The sequence below is a fragment of the Ranitomeya variabilis genome, chromosome 2 (genome assembly GCF_051348905.1).
Source record: "Ranitomeya variabilis isolate aRanVar5 chromosome 2, aRanVar5.hap1, whole genome shotgun sequence".
NCBI classification, from domain to species: Eukaryota; Metazoa; Chordata; class Amphibia; order Anura; family Dendrobatidae; genus Ranitomeya; species Ranitomeya variabilis.
The window spans coordinates 843,639,175-843,662,762 of record NC_135233.1 but is presented as its reverse complement, the minus strand read 5'-3'; the positions used below and the strand labels follow the sequence as shown (position 1 = coordinate 843,662,762).

General features: G+C 44.9%; 1 protein-coding gene across 1 annotated transcript in view; it reads right to left on the bottom strand.

The window, feature by feature from the left end:
• The window catches only part of B3GNT7 (UDP-GlcNAc:betaGal beta-1,3-N-acetylglucosaminyltransferase 7), a 44,288-nt gene extending 27,197 nt beyond the window's left edge, over positions 1–17,091 (bottom strand). Inside the window, exon 1 of the mRNA XM_077290176.1 lies at positions 16,838–17,091. Within this exon, the coding sequence (XP_077146291.1) occupies positions 16,838–16,848 (11 nt within the window). The 5' untranslated portion in view covers positions 16,849–17,091. The remainder of the gene's footprint in view (positions 1–16,837) is intronic.
• Positions 17,092–23,588: the final 6,497 nt, after the last annotated feature.

Below are 23,588 nucleotides of genomic sequence, written 5' to 3'. Positions count from 1 at the left end.
ACAGCTATGGGGCAATGGTGCAGAGCACTATATGGCACAGCTATGGGTCAATGGTGCAGAGCACTATATGGCACAGCTATGGGGCAATGGTGCAGAGCACTATATGGCACAGCTATGGGGCAATAATGGTGCAGAGCACTATATGGCACAGCAATGGGGCAACGGTGCAGAGCACTATATGGCACAGCTATGGGGCAATGGTGCAGAGCACTATATGGCACAGCTATGGGGCAATGGTGCAGAGCACTATATGGCACAGCTATGGGGCAACGGTGCAGAGCACTATATGGCACAGCTATGGGGCAATGGTGCAGAGCACTATATGGCACAGCTATGGGGCAACGGTGCAGAGCACTATATATATGGCACAGCTATGGGGCAACGGTGCAGAGCACTATATGGCACAGCTATGGGGCAATGGTGCAGAGCACTATATGGCACAGCTATGGGGCAATAATGGACAGTGCAGAGCACTATATGGCACAGCTATGGGGCAACGGTGCAGAGCATTATATATATGGCACAGCTATGGGGCAATGGTGCAGAGCACTATATGGCACAGCTATGGGGCAATGGTGCAGAGCAGTATATGGCACAGCTATGGGGCAACGGTGCAGAGCACTATATGGCACAGCTATGGGGCAATGGTGCAGAGAATATATGGCACAGCTATGGGGCAATGGTGCAGAGCACTATATGGCACAGCTATGGGGCAATAATGGACAGTGCAGAGCACTATATGGCACAGCTATGGGGCAATAATGGTGCAGAGCACTATATGGCACAGCTATGGGGCAATGGTGCAGAGCACTATATGGCACAGCTATGGGGCAATAATGGACGGTGCAGAGCACTATATGGCACAGCTATGGGGCAATGGTGCAGAGCACTATATGGCACAGCTATGGGGCAACGGTGCAGAGCATTATATATATGGTACAGCTATGGGGCAACGGTGCAGAGCACTATATATATGGCACAGCTATGGGGCAACGGTGCAGAGCACTATATATATGGCACAGCTATGGGGCAATGGTGCAGAGCACTATATGGCACAGCTATGGGCAACGGTGCAGAGCATTATATATATGGCACAGCTATGGGGCAACGGTGCAGAGCATTATATATATGGCACAGCTATGGGGCAACGGTGCAGAGCATTGTATATATGGCACAGCTTTATGTGGAGTATCTATGGGGCAATGGTGCAGAGCATTGTATATATGGCACAGCTTTATGTGGAGCATCTATGGGGCCATAATGAACGGTGCAGAGCATTATATGTGGCACAGCTTTATGTGGAGCATCTATGGGGCCATAATGAACGGTATGGAGTATCTATTTTTAATTTTGAAATTCACCGGTACCTGCTGCATTTTCCACCCTAGGCTTATACTCGAGTCAATAAGTTTTCCCAGTTTTTTGTGGCAAAATTAGGGGGGTCGGCTTATACTCGGGTCGGCTTATACTCGAGTATATACGGTATATGGTCTTCTTTTATTAATACCCAGACATTATCTAGACGCCAGACGATTCATGGTTGCTTCCAATTTACAGACTGGTACATGAGAGCAAATAGACGGCAGAATTCCTGTCAGGCTTGATTAATACTTTATGAATATACAGGTGTGTGCCCAGAGGGGGGGATGGGGAGGAGAAGTTGGTTATAGTTATAATACACTGTCTAATGTCCAAAAGTACTGTATGCAAATTGCCTCTTCAGAGAAAAAGAGGACTTAACTCTATAGCGCCACCTGTTGGAAGTAGCGATCCTACAAGTCACAATCAACCCTTTAATGAGTCGTGCAATATGCCTTAGGATAAAAGCCAAATCAGTATCTCAATTCGCAGAAACGGTGTTTCGGGCTGTTGGCCCTCGTCGGTGCAGAGCATGAGAACTGATTTGGCTAGGTGAGAGGCTCTGGACTGGGGTCTAAGGGGTAAGGTTTCTCCTTGTGGAGAGTGACATACCAGCTTTTTCTCTGAAGAGGAAATTTGCATATTAAATTTCCCAGAGGAGCATCTCATGGCGAATAAGCCTCCTTACCTTGACAAGCCAGAGCTGGTATGTCACTCTCCACAAGGAGAAACCTTACCCAAAAGTACTGTAAAATGTTATTTGTTGGATCTTTTCTGATGCCTTTGAACAATTTTTCCACACTCTCTATTTATTGTTCAATAAAGACGGTTTAAAAAAAAAAAAAAAAAAGAAAGAAAGATTAAAAGTCATAAAACCCTAAGAACACGCATTTTGCAGTGTTTCTTTTGAGACAGGCTGATAGAATACCTGGAATATTTACTTGCAATAGGGTTGATCGGTAGATAAATAAAATTAAAAGCTTGTATATCTGGCTGACTTGAAATGCTGCCACACAGTGAAAATGAAGTGTTAATCTCGGTGTAAACAACATGTAACCGAGTCACCGGGGCGGAGCAGGAGAGTGATTCCATCACTGCCAAGTATATCGCCCCGGCACAAGTTGCTCTGCACACACTGCATGCAGGCTGGCAGTTAAAGGGTGCCTTTCTTTTTGGTTGTGGCAATTCCCCCAATTTCTAAGAAAAATAGATTAAAAAATTATCAAAATACAGTGTGTCCGTAAAGTCATGGTGCACTTTAGACCAGTCACTGGAAAGCAACAAAAAACGATAGAAAATGTGAAATCTGCTCCAAATAAAAGAAACTCTCCCAGTTTCATAGCTATTCAGTGCAGTTCGATGTGGGCTCCATTTGTTGCCCTACACACATCCAAACGATGGTGAAGTTCTTTGCCACACATGGGTAAGGACGTCTGGCGTAAGAGAATGAATAACGCCTGTGATTCTCTGTTTTATGGAAGGTCGCTTCATCGCTAAACACAATCTTCTGCAAAAATCTTGCATCATTGTCAATCTCATGAAGCATATCTGTAGCAAATGCGCATTGTTTGGGTCTATCTGCCAGTTTGATAGCGTACAACAGCTGCAATTTGTACTCCGTTAAACAGAGACGTTTCTTTAACACCTTATGAACTGTAGTCTCGCTTAGGTGTAATTGTCGAGCACACGCACGCACAGATTTTTTAGGGCTCCTTAGGCTAGTTTCACACTAGCGTTAACTGCAATACGTCGCAAATGCGTCGTTTTGCCGAAAATACGCATCCAGCAAAAGTTCTTGCTGGATACGTTTTTTCGTCATAGACTTACATTAGCGACGCATTTGCGACGCATTGCAAAACGTTGCGTCCGTTTTGCGACGCTTGGGCGTGTTAGCGGACCGTCGGGAAAAAAAAACGTTACATGTAACGTTTTTTGCTCCCGACGGTCCGCTTTTTCCGACCGCGCATGTGCGGCCGGAACTCCGCCCCCACCTCCCCGCACCTCACAATGGGGCAGCGGATGCGTGGGAAAAATGCATCCGCTGCCCCCGTTGTGCGGCGGAGACCACGCTAGCGTCGGGAACCTCGGCCCGATGCACAGCGACGGGTTGTTCCCGACGCTAGAGTGAAAGTAGCCTTAGGTAGCTCTCCCGTATAGCCTCTACAGACTCGTCACTGACTGATCGCCTACCAGAACGGGGTTTCTCCACCAAACTGCCGGTTTCCTCCAACTGCTTATCCCACCGAGTAATGTTATTCCCATGTGGTGGTGCTTTGATATAAACGCGCTGATATTCACGCAGCACTTTGGTCACGGATTCGAATTTAGCGAGCCACAGAACACACTGAACTTTCCTCTGTACCGTCCACATCTCGACTGGCATGGAAAACCACACAGCTGGCATAAGCTTGTGGTTGCATGATGTCACAGACCTGGCAGTGTATTAATCAGAGTTCAGTTTTATCAGGGGTTAATCTGATTCGAGAACAGCAACAGCTTAAATGAGTTTGTGTTCTTTGATCGGTTCTTATCTCTCCTCATGAACAGATCTGATATGATTGGGCCAGAGAAAGGGCCCCAAAATGTAAACTATAAATAGATCCTGTGACTGGTCAAAAGTGCACCATGACTTTACAGACACACTGTATAATTTACGCTATAATAGTATAAAAAAAATAAATAAAAAAAATATAGATGTCAGCTAAGGGTTAAAAAAAATAAATCCATCATACAGCTCCATCTATGGTAAAAAAAAAAAAAAAAAGTCTCAGGAAATTATTTTTTTTTCAATTTTTTTTTTAACCAATAAATTAAGTTTAAGGACAAAAAAAGAAAATTGGTACTGGCCCGGAAAACCATTTTGCCAAGTCATTTTTACTATATAATGAATGCTGTAGAAAAAAAAAAAAAAAAATGGCAGAATTGAGATTTTTTTTTCAATTACTCTGCGCTTCGATTTTTTCCCTATTTCCAGTAAAGTGCATGGTGAAATGAATGGCGTCAAAACTAAATCTTTTCCCGCAAAAGAAAGCCTTCATGTGCTAGGTCAACAGAAAAATAAAAATGTTACGGCTCTTGGAATAAGATAAAGAAAAATATAAAAGCACAACATTTTGTGGTAATTAAAGGGTTAATACTCAAAGCCAATCATGTTTATTCTATCAACTGAGGTCTTACAAATATCTAAATTTGTATAATGAGTTAGGTATGAAGAGAAATGTCCAAGAATAGCCAGGTAAAAAAATAAAACTAGATCTGTAGATTTACATGACAAAATCTATAGATGCAAATGGTTTTACACTACTTGCAGAAACTGAAGAATGAAACACTATCAATGGACTGACCAACTACATTAACTAAGGCCAAGATCGCACATCTCGAATGTGTGGAGTAGTTGCTTACCCCAAATCCAATTGAGGCCGAGGTCACACTTGCGAGTGCAATGCGAGAAACTCGCGCATCAATACCCGGCACTGCCGCAGGCACTCGGGACAGGAATGTGCGGCTGTATGTATTTCTATGTAGCTGAACGATCTGGTCCCGAGTGCCCGGGTACTGATGCGAAAGTTTCTCGCATTGCACTGGCAAGTGTGACCCCGGCCTTACAATGCAAATAAGTACCGTAGGTTTTCCAAAATCCCATTCACATGTTGCGGAAAAAAGAATCCACAGCCTACTCATTCTTGCGTGGATTTTCCTTGCGGATTTCACCCTATTCAATGATTAGTCCTGAAGTAGGGGGAAGCCCACAACAAAATCTGAAAAAAAAAACAAAAAAAAACCATGCGGATTCTGTCTGCAGATTTGTTGTGGGTTTATTACCAGATCCGCAGTGGACATTTCCAGCAATGTGTGAACATAGCCTAAAGAATATCTTCAACTTTGACTATTTTATGCTATTTTTCAGTTTCATTTTATCTGTAATTAATTTAGAGTGTCCCAAATACACAACTTTCCTTCCAGCTACAGTGATAGCATTAAGATGATAAAGTAGCGCTAGAGAAGATTTATACAGTTCTCACTGAATTCATTATTAGAGCTGTATACACAGTCACTAGATGCAGGGAATCTGGAGGTCTGCATGACCTCGATAAAACTATCGTTTATCAAGATATATTTACATTCTGATTTTTATATTTTTCACAATAAAAAAAAATCATCTGATTGAAAAAAACTCATGTTCATGCTTTATATTGGTTCACATCTAAAAATTTCAATACTTTTTTTATGCCATCGCTGCAGTATTTATATTAGTAATATGATAGTTTAAATAAAAACTAAGAAAATAAAATTATATATAGCTCAGAAAAAAAAAAATATTGTAAAATCCATAAAAAAAAAAAATCTCCGAGAGGGACATATCACCCTCATATTGAAGATATAAGATTAACTATAACTGGAAAAGTGAGAAAGAGCTGACTCTTCAACATCCATTGAAGTGGGACCTCCTGCCGTGAACAGGTAATTACATTAGGGAATCTGGGGAGAGTCAGCCACCAAGTCTAGGATTTATTTACACAAAGGTGGAGAAGTACAAGGCAAGAGCTTCCTATGTTCAAAGGAATTATCTCAGACACTCTGGAGCCAGTGGTCAGTGATGAATATTGGGGTTTGCCTTAATCTGATATTTATGGAAGACATATTTTCTACTTCGCTGCGAAATGACAAAAATAAAGCACTGAAATCACTGTAAGGCTGTCCGAACAGCTCCAACTTAATATCGGCAAATGCATGATGCTATCCATGTCATGTTTCACTTCTATAGAAAGGTATAGTCGTGAGAGGACAGATAACATCTCCCGCCTGGGACCTCTTGTGGCTAAAGGCCCCGTCACACATAGCGAGATCGCTAGCGAGATCGCTGCTGAGTCACAAGTTTTGTGACGCAACAGCGACCTCAGTAGCGATCTCGCTATGTGTGACACGTACCAGCGACCCGGCCCCTGCTGCGAGATCGCTGGTCGTGTCGGAATGGCCTGGACCTTTTTTTGGTCGTTGAGGTCCCGCTGACATCGCTGTGTGTGACACCGATCCAGCGAGGTCTTCACTGGTAACCAGGGTAAACATCGGGTTACTAAGCGCAGGGCCGCGCTTAGTAACCCGATGTTTACCCTGGTTACCAGCGTAAATGTAAAAAAAAATAAACAGTACATACTCACCATCTGATGTCCGTCAGGTCCCTTGCCATCCGCTTCCTGCTCTGACTGAGTGCCGCCGTACAGCGAGAGCACAGCACAGCAGTGACGTCACCGCTGCGCTCTGCTCTCACTGTACGGCGGCACTCAGTCAGAGCAGGAAGCAGACGGCGAGGGACCTGACGGACATCAGATGGTGAGTATGTACTGTTTGTTTTTTTTGGTAACCAGGGGAAACATCGGGTTACTAAGCGCGGCCCTGCGCTTAGTAACTCGATGTTTACCCTGGTTACCCGGGTGCTGCAGGGGGACTTCGGCATCGTTGAAGACAGTTTCAACGATGCCGAAGTCGTTCCCCTGATCGTTGGTCGCTGGAGAGAGCTGTCTGTGTGACATCTCCCCAGCGACCACACAACGACTTACCAACGATCACGGCCAGGTCGTATCGCTGGTCGTGATCGTTGGTAAATCGCTATGTGTGACGGGGCCTTAAGATATCCTGAAAGTTGGGAATCTCAATTTTCTAAAGACCTAGAACATCTGACGACAAGCCCCCATATAAGCTTATCAAGGGAAGGTATGTGGGCATAACCTTCATACAATTTAAAAAAAAAAAAAATCTGAGTTTTTGTCACATCAGTCCAGGAAGACAGAGCTTGCTGTGGTTCTGTCCATTTTCCTAAAAGGAGTGCTTCCTTCTGCTAAGCTGCAAGCCATTTCCATGTCACAGATTTAGCACTTTTTGTTTATTATCCCCTTTTACACCATGTGATTGTACAAAACTGATAAAGGGGACTGACAGGTTTAGTACTTTTCTTTTGCATTCTCTTTTGTTCCATGTGATTGTACTGTACATACCATATTGTTTTGTTCCCATTTTGTAGCAGCTTTATAAATATATATATATATATATATATATATATATATTTTTTTAATAAACCCTGGCTACTTTTCCATGTTAATTACATAAAATTTAATTGCTCCATTCCTCTTGCTCTGGAAACCGCACCCCTGAAGCAATATGCTCTCTCAATGGGTGTCCAATCGGCCTGTATGAATGATTGGTGGTGACAGCTAATTCCTTATGTTATTGTGGAGCTGGCAATGACCGTACCAAGGTATACATATTCCATGCATTGGAATCGGATGTGTATATACCATATCCTCAATATGAGTTTCCCAATTACCGTATATACTCGAGTATAAGCCGAGATTTTCAGCCCAAATTTTTGGGCTGAAAGTGCCCCTCTCGGCTTATACTCGAGTCATGATCAGTGGTGGGGTCGGCGGGTGAGCACTGTCATATACTTACCTGCTTCCGGGGCTCCTGGCGCTCCCCCTGCCCGTCCCACGGTCTTCGGTGCCGCAGCCTCTTCCCCTGTTCAGCGGTCACGTGGGACCGCTCATTAGAGAAATGAATAGGCTGCTCCACCTCCCATAGGGGCGGAGCCGCATAATTCATTTCTCTAATCAGCGGTGCCGGTGACCGCTGACAGAGGAAGAGGCTGCGGCACCGAAGACCAGCTGTCCGGGGGAAGGAGCGGGACGCCGGGAGCAGGTAAGTATTACATATTCACCTGTCCTCGTTCCACACGCCGGGCGTCGCGCCATCTTCCCGGCGTCTCTCCGCACTGACTGTGCAGGTCAGAGGGCGCGATGACGCATATAGTGTGCGCGCCGCCCTCTGCCTGATCAGTCAGTGCAGGGAGACGCCGGGACCGGACGCTGGGGAGCTGCAAGCAAGAGAGGCGAGTATGTGTTTTTGTTTTTTTTTATTGCAGCAGCAGCAATGGCACAGATTTATGTGGAGCATCTATGGGGCAATGGTGCAGAGCATTATATATATATATGGCACAGCTATGGGCCAACGGTGCAGAGCACTATATGGCACAGCTATGGGCCAACGGTGCAGAGCACTATATGGCACAGCTATGGGGCAACGGTGCAGAGCACTATATGGCACAGCTATGGGGCAACGGTGCAGAGCACTATATGGCACAGCTATGGGGCAACGGTGCAGAGCACTATATGGCACAGCTATGGGGCAACGGTGCAGAGCACTATATGGCACAGCTATGGGGCAACGGTGCAGAGCACTATATGGCACAGCTATGGGGCAACGGTGCAGAGCACTATATGGCACAGCTATGGGGCAACGGTGCAGAGCACTATATGGCACAGCTATGGGGCAACGGTGCAGAGCACTATATGGCACAGCTATGGGGCAACGGTGCAGAGCACTATATGGCACAGCTATGGGGCAACGGTGCAGAGCACTATATGGCACAGCTATGGGGCAACGGTGCAGAGCACTATATGGCACAGCTATGGGGCAACGGTGCAGAGCACTATATGGCACAGCTATGGGGCAACGGTGCAGAGCACTATATGGCACAGCTATGGGGCAACGGTGCAGAGCACTATATGGCACAGCTATGGGGCAACGGTGCAGAGCACTATATGGCACAGCTATGGGGCAACGGTGCAGAGCACTATATGGCACAGCTATGGGGCAACGGTGCAGAGCACTATATGGCACAGCTATGGGGCAACGGTGCAGAGCACTATATGGCACAGCTATGGGGCAACGGTGCAGAGCACTATATGGCACAGCTATGGGGCAACGGTGCAGAGCACTATATGGCACAGCTATGGGGCAACGGTGCAGAGCACTATATGGCACAGCTATGGGGCAACGGTGCAGAGCACTATATGGCACAGCTATGGGGCAACGGTGCAGAGCACTATATGGCACAGCTATGGGCCAACGGTGCAGAGCACTATATGGCACAGCTATGGGGCAACGGTGCAGAGCATTATATATATGGCACAGCTATGGGGCAACGGTGCAGAGCACTATATGGCACAGCTATGGGGCAACGGTGCAGAGCATTATATATATGGCACAGCTATGGGGCAACGGTGCAGAGCACTATGTGGCACAGCTATGGGGCAACGGTGCAGAGCATTATATATATGGCACAGCTATGGGGCAACGGTGCAGAGCATTATATATATGGCACAGCTATGGGACAACGGTGCAGAGCATTATATATATGGCACAGCTATGGGGCAACGGTGCAGAGCATTGTATATGGCACAGCTATGGGGCAACGGTGCAGAGCATTGTATATGGCACAGCTTTCTATGGGCATCTATGGGGCCATAATGAACGGTGCAGAGCATTATATATGGCACAGCTTTATGTGGAGCATCTATGGGGCCATAATGAATGGTATGGAGCATCTATTTTTAATTTTGAAATTCACCGGTACCTGCTGCATTTTCCACCCTAGGCTTATACTCGAGTCAATAAGTTTTCCCAGTTTTTTGTGGCAAAATTAGGGGGGTCGGCTTATACTCGGGTCGGCTTATACTCGAGTATGTACGGTACTGGCCTAGTGGGGAAAACAGCTGCGACCTCATCCATCACTCGTCAGTCAATTGCATAATTGTCCTGATGATAGGAGGCAATGGAGTTGCGTCCCCTGACTGTTCCTAAAAGGGAAAAATAAAATACTTGTATGTAAATCCTCACATTGCTCTTTTATGTTAGCTCAAAATAACTTAAAATTAACATGTTTTAGTTGTCCTGGTCATCGAGATACTAGATGATTGTTGACTTAAGTTTTAGGTGCAACTTACTTGGCTTCATATACTCGACCTATATTATGCTAAACCTGTCATTTTTAAAGTATGGGATAATATTGCAAGTGAGAACTGATTGTCATATTGTATTTCGAGGCCATGGGAATAGTTATATAGTCACTTAAGCTGACACTTTTATGATCATATCGCACTTCTATAAATTTACAGTGTGGTTGATCCTTTGTCATCCCTCACACAGTAAAGATAGCTTTGACATGAATTCCATTAAGCTCATACCAAGATGGAGCCCAAAGAAGAAAGGTATAGAAAAGCATAGCAATCATTAATGGACTTGATACTAGATACATCAAGTCTAGGGTAAGGGAATATCTGGTTTAACTAGCTTTGCCACATACCTGGTAATGAAAAAACACTGACATGCATAATAATACGGTAATTAAAAAAAAGAAAAGAAAAGCGTTTCAATACAATTTTGGAAAAGTCCCAGGTGGAAACTCTAGAGATAGTATTCCATATGGTATTCAAATGTAGAAGAGGGGCAATTCTTCTATTTGATGGTAGGTTAAAATAAAAATAATATAAATCAGTTTCATTAATAAACAAACCCTGGACAACTTTTTGCTTTCATCCGTTTGCAATTTGTTTTTGGTTTTTATAGCAGCAGCTATCATTTATAGTTTCCTATTGTTAGAGAATTGCAATGTATCCACAAAAATCAGATGTTTTACTGTGGCTCCCTATGGCATCTTCGCTGTCCCATTTACTGTAATAACATTGGTCTGAGAGCAATGCGTCTTTCTTTCACGAACAGCACTCACATGAAAAATACGGTTGTATGAACGAGCCTAAAGGCTGATCCATGAACTGCATGGCTACTTGGGTACAGTTGGTTGCACAATTATTCTCACCTTGCTAAAACTGAAATGAACACTTCATGCACTGTTGCCTTATTGAATTTATGCTTTTGCTTTATTTATACAGCAAGTCTCAAAAGTAAGGAAAAGCCTATATAAAATGAAAATGATGTGGCAAATGGTTGGGGGAAGAGATAATCTTATTAAAAGGGTTGCGCGGTCTAAAATGACAAGTCTACAGTCATTATGTGACTGCAGACTTGTGAATCCTACCAGCGCACACACTGCACTGTGAGGATTTTCCGATGTCTGCGCAGGGAACGACAGTCAAATGATCGCAAGTCTGCGATCTGCCTACACAAAGACAGTCTAGTCAGATTTTGGATGGGAGTATGCATGTCAGACTTGCGGTCACGTGACTGTCGATCCCGGCGTAGACACCAGAAAATCCTCACAGTGCGTGTGTTGAGCATTATAGTAACTACAGACTTGTCACTTTACACTCTTTAAGCCATATCACCGACATAGCAGCCATCTAGAATGCAGTCATTAAATTCAATACACTTTTTCAGATGGACAGACACAAATTCAGTAGAAAACATTGCTGAATAACAACCCTGTAGTGTGCTTTAGGTTAACACAAGTTTAGTAGTTATATTAATAAACATTAATACTTCTTCTGTACAGGTGATGAGAAGGATGGCATTATCCCAAGCAGAACGTGTCTAGATCGTCCCTATAAGAAAAGTCCACATGACATGGCAAACTAGCATTGACACCCAAAAAGGCCTCCAATTATCCACAGTGCAGTTGTCAGACCTCGTCACCACTGAGTAGCGCCTGATTGGGAAACAAAGGGTTATCTGAGGTTTACCTGGAGTTGCTGCGTCACCTATGCAGAAAATTCTATCTGGCAGTCAGGATCGCCCACACTCTACATAGACATCAGCCACTGCATTGCGGGCTCTTGCTGAATGTAGCAGAACAGGTTGCTGTTACTCCATCAATAATGGTTTTTGGCAGTCAAGATTTCAGTCTATTTGCAACAGAATATTTTTCTGAGAATTTTTTAATTAGTCTGGTAAATGTACTGTAGATACCCGATTGTCATCACAGAAGATTTCAATCAAGACCCACTGCTTCATGTTGAGGTCTCGAGGATGAGCTAAATAAGTTCTGCTTGGATACTGAAGTTGAATTCCAGGTGGTTGGAAAACACAAGAAAGAATTGGCATTTTTTTCTTTTACCAACATTGAAAAAAAAAAAAAACTTCAGCATCCACCATATAATGAAGCCCAACAACTATCTCAGATTACAGTCTCCTGAAATTATTTTGTGTGAACCAAATAATTTATTGTTGTAGGGAAAATGAAAAGTCTTGGTCCTGAATACTAATCTGTTGCCATGGCCAGTGAATCCATAGTCTCTATTGGCATTGATTAAATGACTCAAACAGAAACTTGGATCACCATGAAATGACACGCTGTATCCAGGTGACAAAATTTACACAAGATTTATCAGTCCTGGAAACCTGACACACAAGTTGCCAAACTAGAAAACCACAACTATCCCTCCATTACTGAGCAAACAATACCCAGGACAAGAATGAATCACTATGCAGAACCTGGTTGTGTCCATGAAAAAGGAACTAAATTAGTCTGTACAGCGGTCAACTCATTAGTAAACCTCATATTACCAGTATGTACGAATGAAATGGAATGTCTGAAGCAGGGCACACACAGAGCAATCTACCACCAACCCAATCAGTATAATGATCCTATTTACTACATGGATGTGGATCTTTAGAGGGGAATGTATTGGAATATATCAGTTTTCTAAGTAAATACGGGCTTTAGCAAGTTTCCTACTTGCAGTCAGATCCTGGGTGTGGGTGATCCCCGTTCAGACATGCACTTCCATAGATTGAGCAGGAGAACAGACACGGAACGACAATAAGGTTATGTTTCCACAGTCAGTATTTGTTGTGGACTGGACGCTGCGTACAGCCGCAGCGGCCAGATGTTACAGCATAGTGGATGGGATTTTATGAAATCCCATCTCCACTATGCGTGCAGGGACGCCTCCGGCATCTCTGCGTACACGGACATGTCAATGTATGTAGCGGAGACGCTCAGTCTCAGCAAGAGAAATATCACAGTCCAGTGTATAGATTCTGCATGGCTCAATGGACACATACGGAATCACCGTGCACACAAAAGCCAGCAGCGCTTTGGATGGAGCTGCGTCCAAAGCGCTGCCGATACGGACCGTGGAAACATACCCTAAGGGAAACACACCTACGGACCTCACCCTTTCTCCATCCTCTTGAGAAACATTGCTGCAGGTGCGTTTCATCATCATCGGTCAGTGTCTCTGCTCTCCTGCTCAATCTATTCTAATAGCAGTGGCTATTATAGGTGTGGGAATATAGTATTAAAGGGAACCTGTCACCCCCCCCCCCCCAGGCGTTTGTAACTAAAAGAGCCACCTTGTGCAGCAGTAATGCTGCATTCTGACAAGGTGGCTCTTTTAGTTCTGGGTGCTGTAACTGCAGAAATAATCCGTTTTGTAATTTGTCCTAAATATCTTTCTTCAGTCCTGGAGGCAGGCCTTTCCCCCCTGCTGCAGATGCCACACAGCTGTCACTCAAATGTTCTTGGCGCCGGGCGCCGCCTCCTCACCGCTGTTTTGAAATCAGCCGGCGCCTGTGCTCTTTTCTCCTGCCTGGTGCAGGCGCAGTGAGTGCTGCCCGTCTGTCCTCATATGCAGTCTAGCTGACTGCGCCTGTGCGGCCACCCTGCCTGTGAATCCCAGCCCCGCAATGTGAATAAATCAGAAGACACTGCGGGGCTTCACAGGCAGGGCGGCCGCACAGGCGCAGTCAGCTAGACTGCATATGAGGACAGACGGGCAGCGCTCACTGCGCCTGCCCAAGGCAGGAGAAAAGAGCGCAGGCGCCGGCTCATTTCAAAACAGAGGTGAAGAGGCGGCACCCGGCGCCAAGAAGATTTGAGTGACGGCTGTGAGTAGTCTGCAGCAGGGGGGGAAAGGCCAGCCTCCTTGACTGAAGAAAGGTATTTGGGACAAATTACAAAACTGATTATTGGCAATAGCACCTTTTGAAATATATTTACTTAGAAAATTGTTAACGGGTTCAATACTTATTTTACCCGCTGTATATTTTCTGACAATGTTATTCAGCGAACAGGTCAATTTCAGTGGAATCAGATGACAAATCTTATGCTTGCCATTAGATCATTCGGCCGATCATCATCTCAGCTGGCTCTCCCGTACACCATAACGCTTGTTCCTGCTAGTGCTCCTGTGTTCCCTACAACAGATAAATCTTGCCACAGCCATCAAAGTGATCAGCAGTCCCAAATCGGTCATGCCCTATTGACATCTCCCCAACAATCAGTCATCCGGGACCCTCGCGCACATTAGATTGTGACAAACCTGTCAATACCGGCAGGATCGACCGACATTAGTCTAAAGTTCGTGGTTGTTTATAGCCTCCTGACTGTTCCTCAAAAGGTAGTGAGGGGGTTAATTGCAGAAGAGACAGGTCTGTTTGATTTTAACATTCCCAATCCGTAGTTCACAGAGGAAACAAGCCCCCACCAAAAAGGTGTCAGTCAGCATCTTATTCCATTCCCAAAACAAAATAACCTTAACCCATTTACATATTTATGGTGAAGGCCACAAAATAGCAGTTAGCCGTCAGACGAACACCAGTGCAGTCATTGCACATCTGCTCAGCTTTAAGACTGGGGAAAATGTAAAACAAGTTCTTATAGTCAATCTAGCAATCTCACAAGTAAGCGAATAGTAATCAATTTTCTTACAGTTTCTTTATTCCCAGTCATCATGTAAGCAGGTACATAAAAGTGGACAAAGAGGGTTAATTACGTTGCATCACTATATACACGTATATATATTTCTAACGTGACAAAAGCCATCACTGTATAAAAATGCAGAGTTTGCTGTATATTTCTGCCATGGTAAAGTAAGGCAACCAACCAATTAGGAAACACTGTAATTTTATATGGTGATTGCTGAGGTTTGATAATGTAATACATGACCCGCGGGCTTTTTTTTAATCAGTTCATGATGTGAGCAGTCACTGACAGCACAAGGGCAGGTGCAGACGAGCAGATTTTTTTCTCGTGCGAGAAAATCAGATTAATTCTGATGATCCCACTCTCCTTGGATGTGGAGAAAAAAACATTTCTCCACCTTCTCCATTCTTTCATTCCATGGAAATCGGATTGCACTCAGATGATATTCGATATGTGGTTTTCAAGGATAGAACACGCACCCATTATGGTCTATGGAGCTGTTCACATGTCCATGCTTTTTTGCAGACCAAGGGGATGTACACACATTGCAGATTTGCCTGCGGATTTTTCTGCACTAAATCCGCAGCTCTTGGCAGAAAACGCAGGTGCGTTTTTTGCGCGGTTTTGATGCGTTTTTTAATGCGTTTTTGAAAGCTAAAGGATTAAAATTAGGCTAGGGTCACGTCACACGCATATATTCACTCATCTAAGCAAATTGGGTAAAATATGCAAATCACACTCTGATCAGTGTGCGCATTAGTGTGATCTGATTCTTTCGGTTAAAGGGAAAAAAAATTTCCAACGTCGCAAGACTGTCAGTCCGTGTGATCTGAATATCGGCTCCAACTCAGACACTTGTCAGAGGAAAAATTCTGCGATATGCTCAGCCTCATTGAATAACAGACACGAGTGCGATCCATCAAAACAATGGACAGCACTCGCCCGATTAGGGTCTACATGAATGAGCACCAACCATTAACAATCAATGAGAGCACATTTTAATCAGTTGCAATGATGCGATCACTTTCATTTACACACAAATTCATTCTCGAGAGTGATTTTTCATGGGAAAGTAGAGGGCGTCAAATACACTTTTGGCATGTGATTAAAGCAGTTACTGTAAATAATGCATAGCTTCAATTAATCGCCGTACTTTACCATGGCTTTTACATAATTAATGAATTCTTTTTTTCGGAAATATTTATGCAATGGAAAGTTGACAAATTTGGAAACAGAGTTTAATCACATTAGGAATGTATTGGACGCCCAGTAATTCCCTGATCAATCATGAGAATTTGTGTATAAGAACAATAATCTCCAGATATCGCAGAAGTCACTCCCTGAGTACAGCGATCTGTAAAACCGCATATAGCCACAGGTCGGGTGTACAACAGAGCAACCTCAGTAATGCTGTAATGGCCTGACAGTGCCACCAGCATCACGGTGCCACCAGCCCCACAGTGCCACCAGCCCCACAGTGCCACCAGAACCACCCGCCCCACAGTGCCACCAGCCCCACAGTGCCACCAGCCCGCCCACCCACCCCACAGTGCCACCAGCCCCACAGTGCCACCAGCCCTACCCCACAGTGCCACCAGCCCACCCACCCCACAGTGCCACCAGCCTCACGGTGCCACCAGCCCACCCGCTCCACAGTCCCACCAGAACCACCCGCTCCACAGTCCCACCAGCCGCCCCTCCCCAGACCACAGTACACTACCACCAGCCTCCCCTGTACCACAGTGCCACCCGCCCACCAGTCTGAGAGACTGCGATGACTAGGACTCCATGGACGTGACTCCATCACCAAACATTGCTACTGCCTGTGCCTGCTGCTCCCGAAGTCTCCGGTAAGGTGACCGCTCTCCCGGGCAGTCCACATGACTCTGTACAACTCAAATAGGATCAAAACACAACAAAATGACTCCGTATTAAACATGAGATAAACGAGCCACCAACTACTCTCATCTAAGAACCAAGGACGTAACCAGGAGAAGGAGTCGGGATGCCGCTGGCGAGCAGCCATTACAGAGCACTCACCACTGCAACATCTTGTCCGGACTGCAAGGAGCCTGCTGATGAGAGTCCGCTGTGTGAGGAGGGAGGCATGGAGTGAGGGGAGTACAGTGGGATTGCTGAGAGGAGGCCGGCAGGAGGAGGAGGAGAGTGCGGCCACATTACAGAGGTGGAGTCCATGTTCTCTCACAGGTACGGACGTCACCTGCTAATTGTACCACACAAGCCTGGCAGGTACATGACGGACTGTGCGCCCTGCACACATATCTGCGAGGCAGTCTGTGCATACACACTCTGCACTATTGAGTATGTATGTGTATTGAATGCTAACTTCACCAGCCCTCACATGTATGTAATCTGTTATATGTACCTCACACAGCCCTCACATGTATGTAATCTGTTATATGTACCTCACACAGCCCTCACATGTATGTAATCTGTTATATGTACTTCACACAGCCCTCACATGTGTGTAATCTCTTATATGTACCTCACACAGCCCTCACATGTATGTAATCTGTTATATGTACCTCACACAGCCCTCACATGTATGTAATCTGTTATATGTACCTCACACAGCCCTCACATGTATGTAATCTGTTATATGTACCTCACACAGCCCTCACATGTATGTAATCTGTTATATGTACCTCACACAGCTCTCACATGTATGTAATCTGTTATATGTTCCTCACACAGCCCTCACATGTATGTAATCTGTTATATGTACCTCACACAGCCCTCACATGTATGTAATCTGTTATATGTACCTCACACAGCCCTCACATGTATGTAATCTGTTATATGTACCTCACACAGCCCTCACATGTATGTAATCTGTTATATGTACCTCACACAGCCCTCACATGTATGTAATCTGTTATATGTACCTCACACAGCCCTCACATGTATGTAATCTGTTATATGTACCTCACACAGCCCTCACATGTATGTAATCTGTTATATGTACTTCACACAGCTCTCACATGTATGTAATCTGTTATATGTACTTCACACAGCTCTCACATGTATGTAATCTGTTATATGTACTTCACACAGCCCTCACATGTGTGTAATCTCTTATATGTACCTCACACAGCCCTCACATGTATGTAATCTGTTATATGTACCTCACACAGCTCTCACATGTATGTAATCTGTTATATGTACCTCACACAGCTCTCACATGTATGTAATCTGTTATATGTACCTCACACAGCTCTCACATGTATGTAATCTGTTATATGTACCTCACACAGCTCTCACATGTATGTGGAGCGCCCCCACACCGCCGCAGGGCCGAGGGGTACCCGGAGCCGGGCCTCTAGGTCTCAGTCCTGGGGTTGTCACGGTGGCTAGACCCGGTCCGTGGCCCTGTCTGTCAGTGGGGGACGTCCGGTGCAATAAGTGATGTTGTAGCGGTGCAGTTGTGGGGTGCAGGTCGCGGTAAATAACGAGGACACCAGGTTGCAGTCTCTTTACCTCTTTACTGAAGCTCTCTGGGTCCTCAGTCCGGAATACGGCTCACCAGGCTGCGCAAGTCCGGCCGGTCCAATGGCACTTCCAGAGCTCTCCTTGCAGGTGGAAATCGGTGCCTTCCTTCTAGCGCTATGTGTTGCAGTCCTTCCCTGCTGTGCTTACGGAAAGTACCCCACAACTGTTGTGTCTGTTTCTCGTGTTCCCTCACAACAACTTAATTCGCAATGATCTTCCTCGTCCCTCCAGATACTATGGTAGGAACGCACCCGTATGACGGGGAGGCTCGGAGATCTTCCGGGACTCTATCTGCGCCCCTCTCCTGTTGGTACCCCCCTTTGCCTTCCTGGGTGATGCGTGAGACAGTCCGCCTCAAGCTAACTGCCCTGCCGTAGGTCTGAGGTATGGCTTGAAACTCTTTACCTCCTCGGCGTTCCGGCCACCGGTAGTGCGCCTCAGTAAGGTGCTGCCTCTTTCAGCACAACCCTCACTGGTATCTCCTTTCGCTTGATTTCGTTTCTCACTCAGCACAATCTATCTCGCTTCTTAGTCCTTCCTTGGGCACCGCCGCTATGCTGAGCAGGCACGGTCCCTTTACGTTCTTTCCATGCCAAGCCTCTGCCAGGATCCCACCTCTGGCAGAGACCCTACAGTCTCTCCCTTCACAACACCCTCTGCCACCAGGTGTTGCTCCGTTCAATTCCGTCAGCGTTCTCTCTAACTTCCTGCCTGACCCCCAGTTTACCCACTATGGTGGGGAGTGGCCTAATGAATAGCACCCTTAGCTCCCCCCGGAGGCCCAGCTGTGAAATGTATTGGTGACTGTGATACCTGCTCAGAGAACTCCTTCCGTGCCATCGAACGCAGCATGGCCCCCCTTAGTGGCTGAACCATGCTACTGCAACGACCAGGACTCTGGGGCGCTGCATATGTAATCTGTTATATGTACTTCACACAGCCCTCACATGTATGTAATCTGTTATATGTACTTCACACAGCCCTCACATGTATGTAATCTGTTATATGTACCTCACACAGCTCTCACATGTATGTAATCTGTTATATGTACCTCACACAGCTCTCACATGTATGTAATCTGTTATATGTACCTCACACAGCCCTCACATGTATGTAATCTGTTATATGTACTTCACACAGCCCTCACATGTATGTAATCTGTTATATGTACTTCACACAGCCCTCACATGTGTGTAATCTGTTATATGTTCCTCACACAGCCCTCACATGTATGTAATCTGTTATATGTACTTCACACAGCCCTCACATGTGTGTAATCTGTTATATGTACTTCACACAGCCCTCACATGTGTGTAATCTGTTATATGTTCCTCACACAGCCCTCACATGTATGTAATCTGTTATATGTACTTCACACAGCCCTCACATGTGTGTAATCTGTTATATGTACTTCACACAGCCCTCACATGTATGTAATCTGTTATATGTACCTCACACAGCTCTCACATGTATGTAATCTGTTATATGTACCTCACACAGCCCTCACATGTATGTAATCTGTTATATGTACTTCACACAGCCCTCACATGTGTGTAATCTGTTATATGTACCTCACACAGCCCTCACATGTGTGTAATCTGTTATATGTTCCTCACACAGCCCTCACATGTATGAAATCTGTTATATGTACTTCACACAGCCCTCACATGTGTGTAATCTGTTATATGTTCCTCACACAGCCCTCACATGTATGAAATCTGTTATATGTACTTCACACAGCCCTCACATGTGTGTAATCTGTTATATGTTCCTCACACAGCCCTCACATGTATGTAATCTGTTATATGTACTTCACACAGCCCTCACATGTGTGTAATCTGTTATATGTACTTCACACAGCCCTCACATGTATGTAATCTGTTATATGTACCTCACACAGCTCTCACATGTATGTAATCTGTTATATGTACCTCACACAGCCCTCACATGTATGTAATCTGTTATATGTACTTCACACAGCCCTCACATGTATGTAATCTGTTATATGTACCTCACACAGCTCTCACATGTATGTAATCTGTTATATGTACCTCACACAGCCCTCACATGTATGTAATCTGTTATATGTAGATCACACAGCCCTCACATGTATGTAATCTGTTATATGTACTTCACACAGCCCTCACATGTATGTAATCTGTTATATGTACTTCACACAGCCCTCACATGTATGTAATCCGTTATATGTAACTCACACAGCCCTCACATGCATGTAATCTGTTATATGTAACTCACACAGCCCTCACATGCATGTAATCTGTTATATGTAACTCACTCAGCCCTCACATGTATGTAATCTGTTATATGTAACTCACACAGCCCTCACATGTATATAATCTGTTATATGTACCTCACACAGCCCTCACATGCATGTAATCTGTTATATGTAACTCACACAGCCCTCACATGTGTGTAATCTGTTATATAAACCTTACACAGCCCTCATATGTATATAATCTGTTATATGTACTTTACACAGTCGTCACATGTATAATAATAATCTTTTATTTATATAGCACCAACATTTTCCGCAGCGCTTTATAGTTTGCACACATTATCATCGCTGTCCCCGATGGGGCTCACAGTCTAAATTCCCTATCAGGATGTCTGGCGTGTGGGAGGAAACCGGAGTGCCTGGAGGAAGCCCACGCAACAAACTCCTTAGGCCCCTTTCACACATCAGTTTTTTGCCGTCAGTCACAATCCTTTGGCTCGATCCGTCGTAGATTGTGAAAAACTGATGCAACTAGTGTTGAGCATTCCGATACTGCAAATATCGGGTATCGGCCGATATTCGCTGTATCGGATTTCCGATACTGAGTTCCGATACTTTTAAGATATCGAATACCGGTATCGGAAGTTCCTATAGTGCAAAGATGCACTATAATGGAGTGTGGGCGGAGACTGCGTGTCTGTGTGTGCAGGCGGGGTCTGTGCGGGCCTGCCGAGGGTCTGTACGGGCCTGCAGGGGGTGTGTGCGGCCTGCCGGGGGTCTGTGCGGGCCTGCCGGCAGTCTGTGCGGGCCTGCCGTGGGTCTGTGCGGGCCTGCCGTGGGTCTGTGCGGGCCTGCCGTGGGTCTGTGCGGGCCTGCCGTGGGTCTGTGCGGGCCTGCCGTGGGTCTGTGCGGGCCTGCCGTGGGTCTGTGCGGGCCTGCCGTGGGTCTGTGCGGGCCTGCCGTGGGTCTGTGCGGGCCTGCCGTGGGTCTGTGCGGGCCTGCCGTGGGTCTGTGCGGCCTGCCGGGGGTCTGTGCGGGCTACCAGGGGTTGTGTGTGTGTGCAGGCATCGTCCGATGGGACTACAAGTCCCATCGGGCTATGCCTGCTACAATGACAGTGATTGACACATTAGCCAATGATGGGACAGTAGTAGTCCCATCATCCGGCTAATATGTTGTATGTAAAAAAACACACAACCATACATACAACATACTACATACATACTGCATACATACATACATACAGTTATGGCCAAAAGTATTCACACCCCTGCAATTCTGTCAGATAATACTCAGTTTCTTCCTGAAAATGATTGCAAACACAAATTCTTTGGTATTATTATCTTCATTTAATTTGTCTTAAATGAAAAAAAACACAAAAATAATTGTCCTAAAGCCAAATTGGATATAATTCCACACCAAACATAAAAAAGGGGGTGGACAAAATTATTGGCACTGTTTGAAAAATCATGTGATGCTTCTTTAATTTGTGTAATTAACAGCACCTGTAACTTACCTGTGGCACCTAACAGGTGTTGGCAATAACTAAATCACACTTGCAGCCAGTTGACATGGATTAAAGTTGACTCAACCTCTGTCCTGTGTCCTTGTGTGTACCACATTGAGCATGGAGAAAAGAAAGAAGACCGAAGAACTGTCTGAGGACTTGATAAACCAAATTGTGAGGAAGCATGAGCAATCTCAAGGCTACAAGTCCATCTCCAAAGACCTGAATGTTCCTGTGTCTACCGTGCGCAGTGTCAAGAAGTTTAAAGCCCATGGCACTGTGGCTAACCTCCCTAGATGTGGACGGAAAAGAAAAATTGACAAGAGATTTCAACGCAAGATTGTGCGGATGTTGGATAAAGAACCTCGACTAACATCCAAACAAGTTCAAGCTGCCCTGCAGTCTGGGGGTATAACAGTGTCAACCCATACTATCCGTCGGCGTCTGAATGAAAAGGGACTGTATGGTAGGAGACCCAGGAAGACCCCACTTCTTACACCGAGACATAAAAAAGCCAGGCTGGAGTTTGCCAAAACCTACCTGAAAAAGCCTAAAACGTTTTGGAAGAATGTTCTCTGGTCAGATAAGACAAAAGTAGAGCTTTTTGGGCAAAGGCATCAACATAGAGTTTACAGGAGAAAAAAAAGAGGCATTCAAAGAAAAGAACACGGTCCCTACAGTCAAACATGGCGGAGGTTCCCTGATGTTTTGGGGTTGCTTTGCTGCCTCTGGCACTGGACTGCTTGACCGTGTGCATGGCATTATGAAGTCTGAAGACTACCAGCAAATTTTGCAGCATAATGTAGGGCCCAGTGTGAGAAAGCTGGGTCTCCCTCAGAGGTCATGGGTCTTCCAGCAGGACAATGACCCAAAACACACTTCAAAAAGCACTAGAAAATGGTTTGAGAGAAAGCACTGGAGACTTCTAAGGTGGCCAGCAATGAGTCAAGACCTGAATCCCATAGAAAACCTGTGGAGAGATCTAAAAATGGCAATTTGGTGAAGGCACCCTTCAAATATCAGGTACCTGGAGCAGTTTGCCAAAGAAAAATGGTCTAAAATTCCAGCAGAGCATTGTAAGAAACTCATTGATGGTTACCGGAAGCGGTTGGTCGCAGTTATTTTGGCTAAAGGTTGTGCAACCAAGTATTAGGCTGAGGGTGCCAATACTTTTGTCTTGCCCATTTTTGGAGTTTTGTGTGAAATGATCAATGTTTTGCTTTTTGCTTCATTCTCTTTTGTGTTTTTTCATTTAAGACAAATTAAATAAAGATAATAATACCAAAGAATTTGTGTTTGCAATCATTTTCAGGAAGAAACTGAGTATTATCTGACAGAATTACAGGGGTGTGAATACTTTTGGCCATGACTGTACTACATACATGCTACATACATAAAACATACATACTACATACATATTACATACATACATACATACATACAATACATTCATACATTACATACAATACATTCATACATTACATACAATACATTCATACATTACATACAAAACATACATATAGACATACAGTACATAT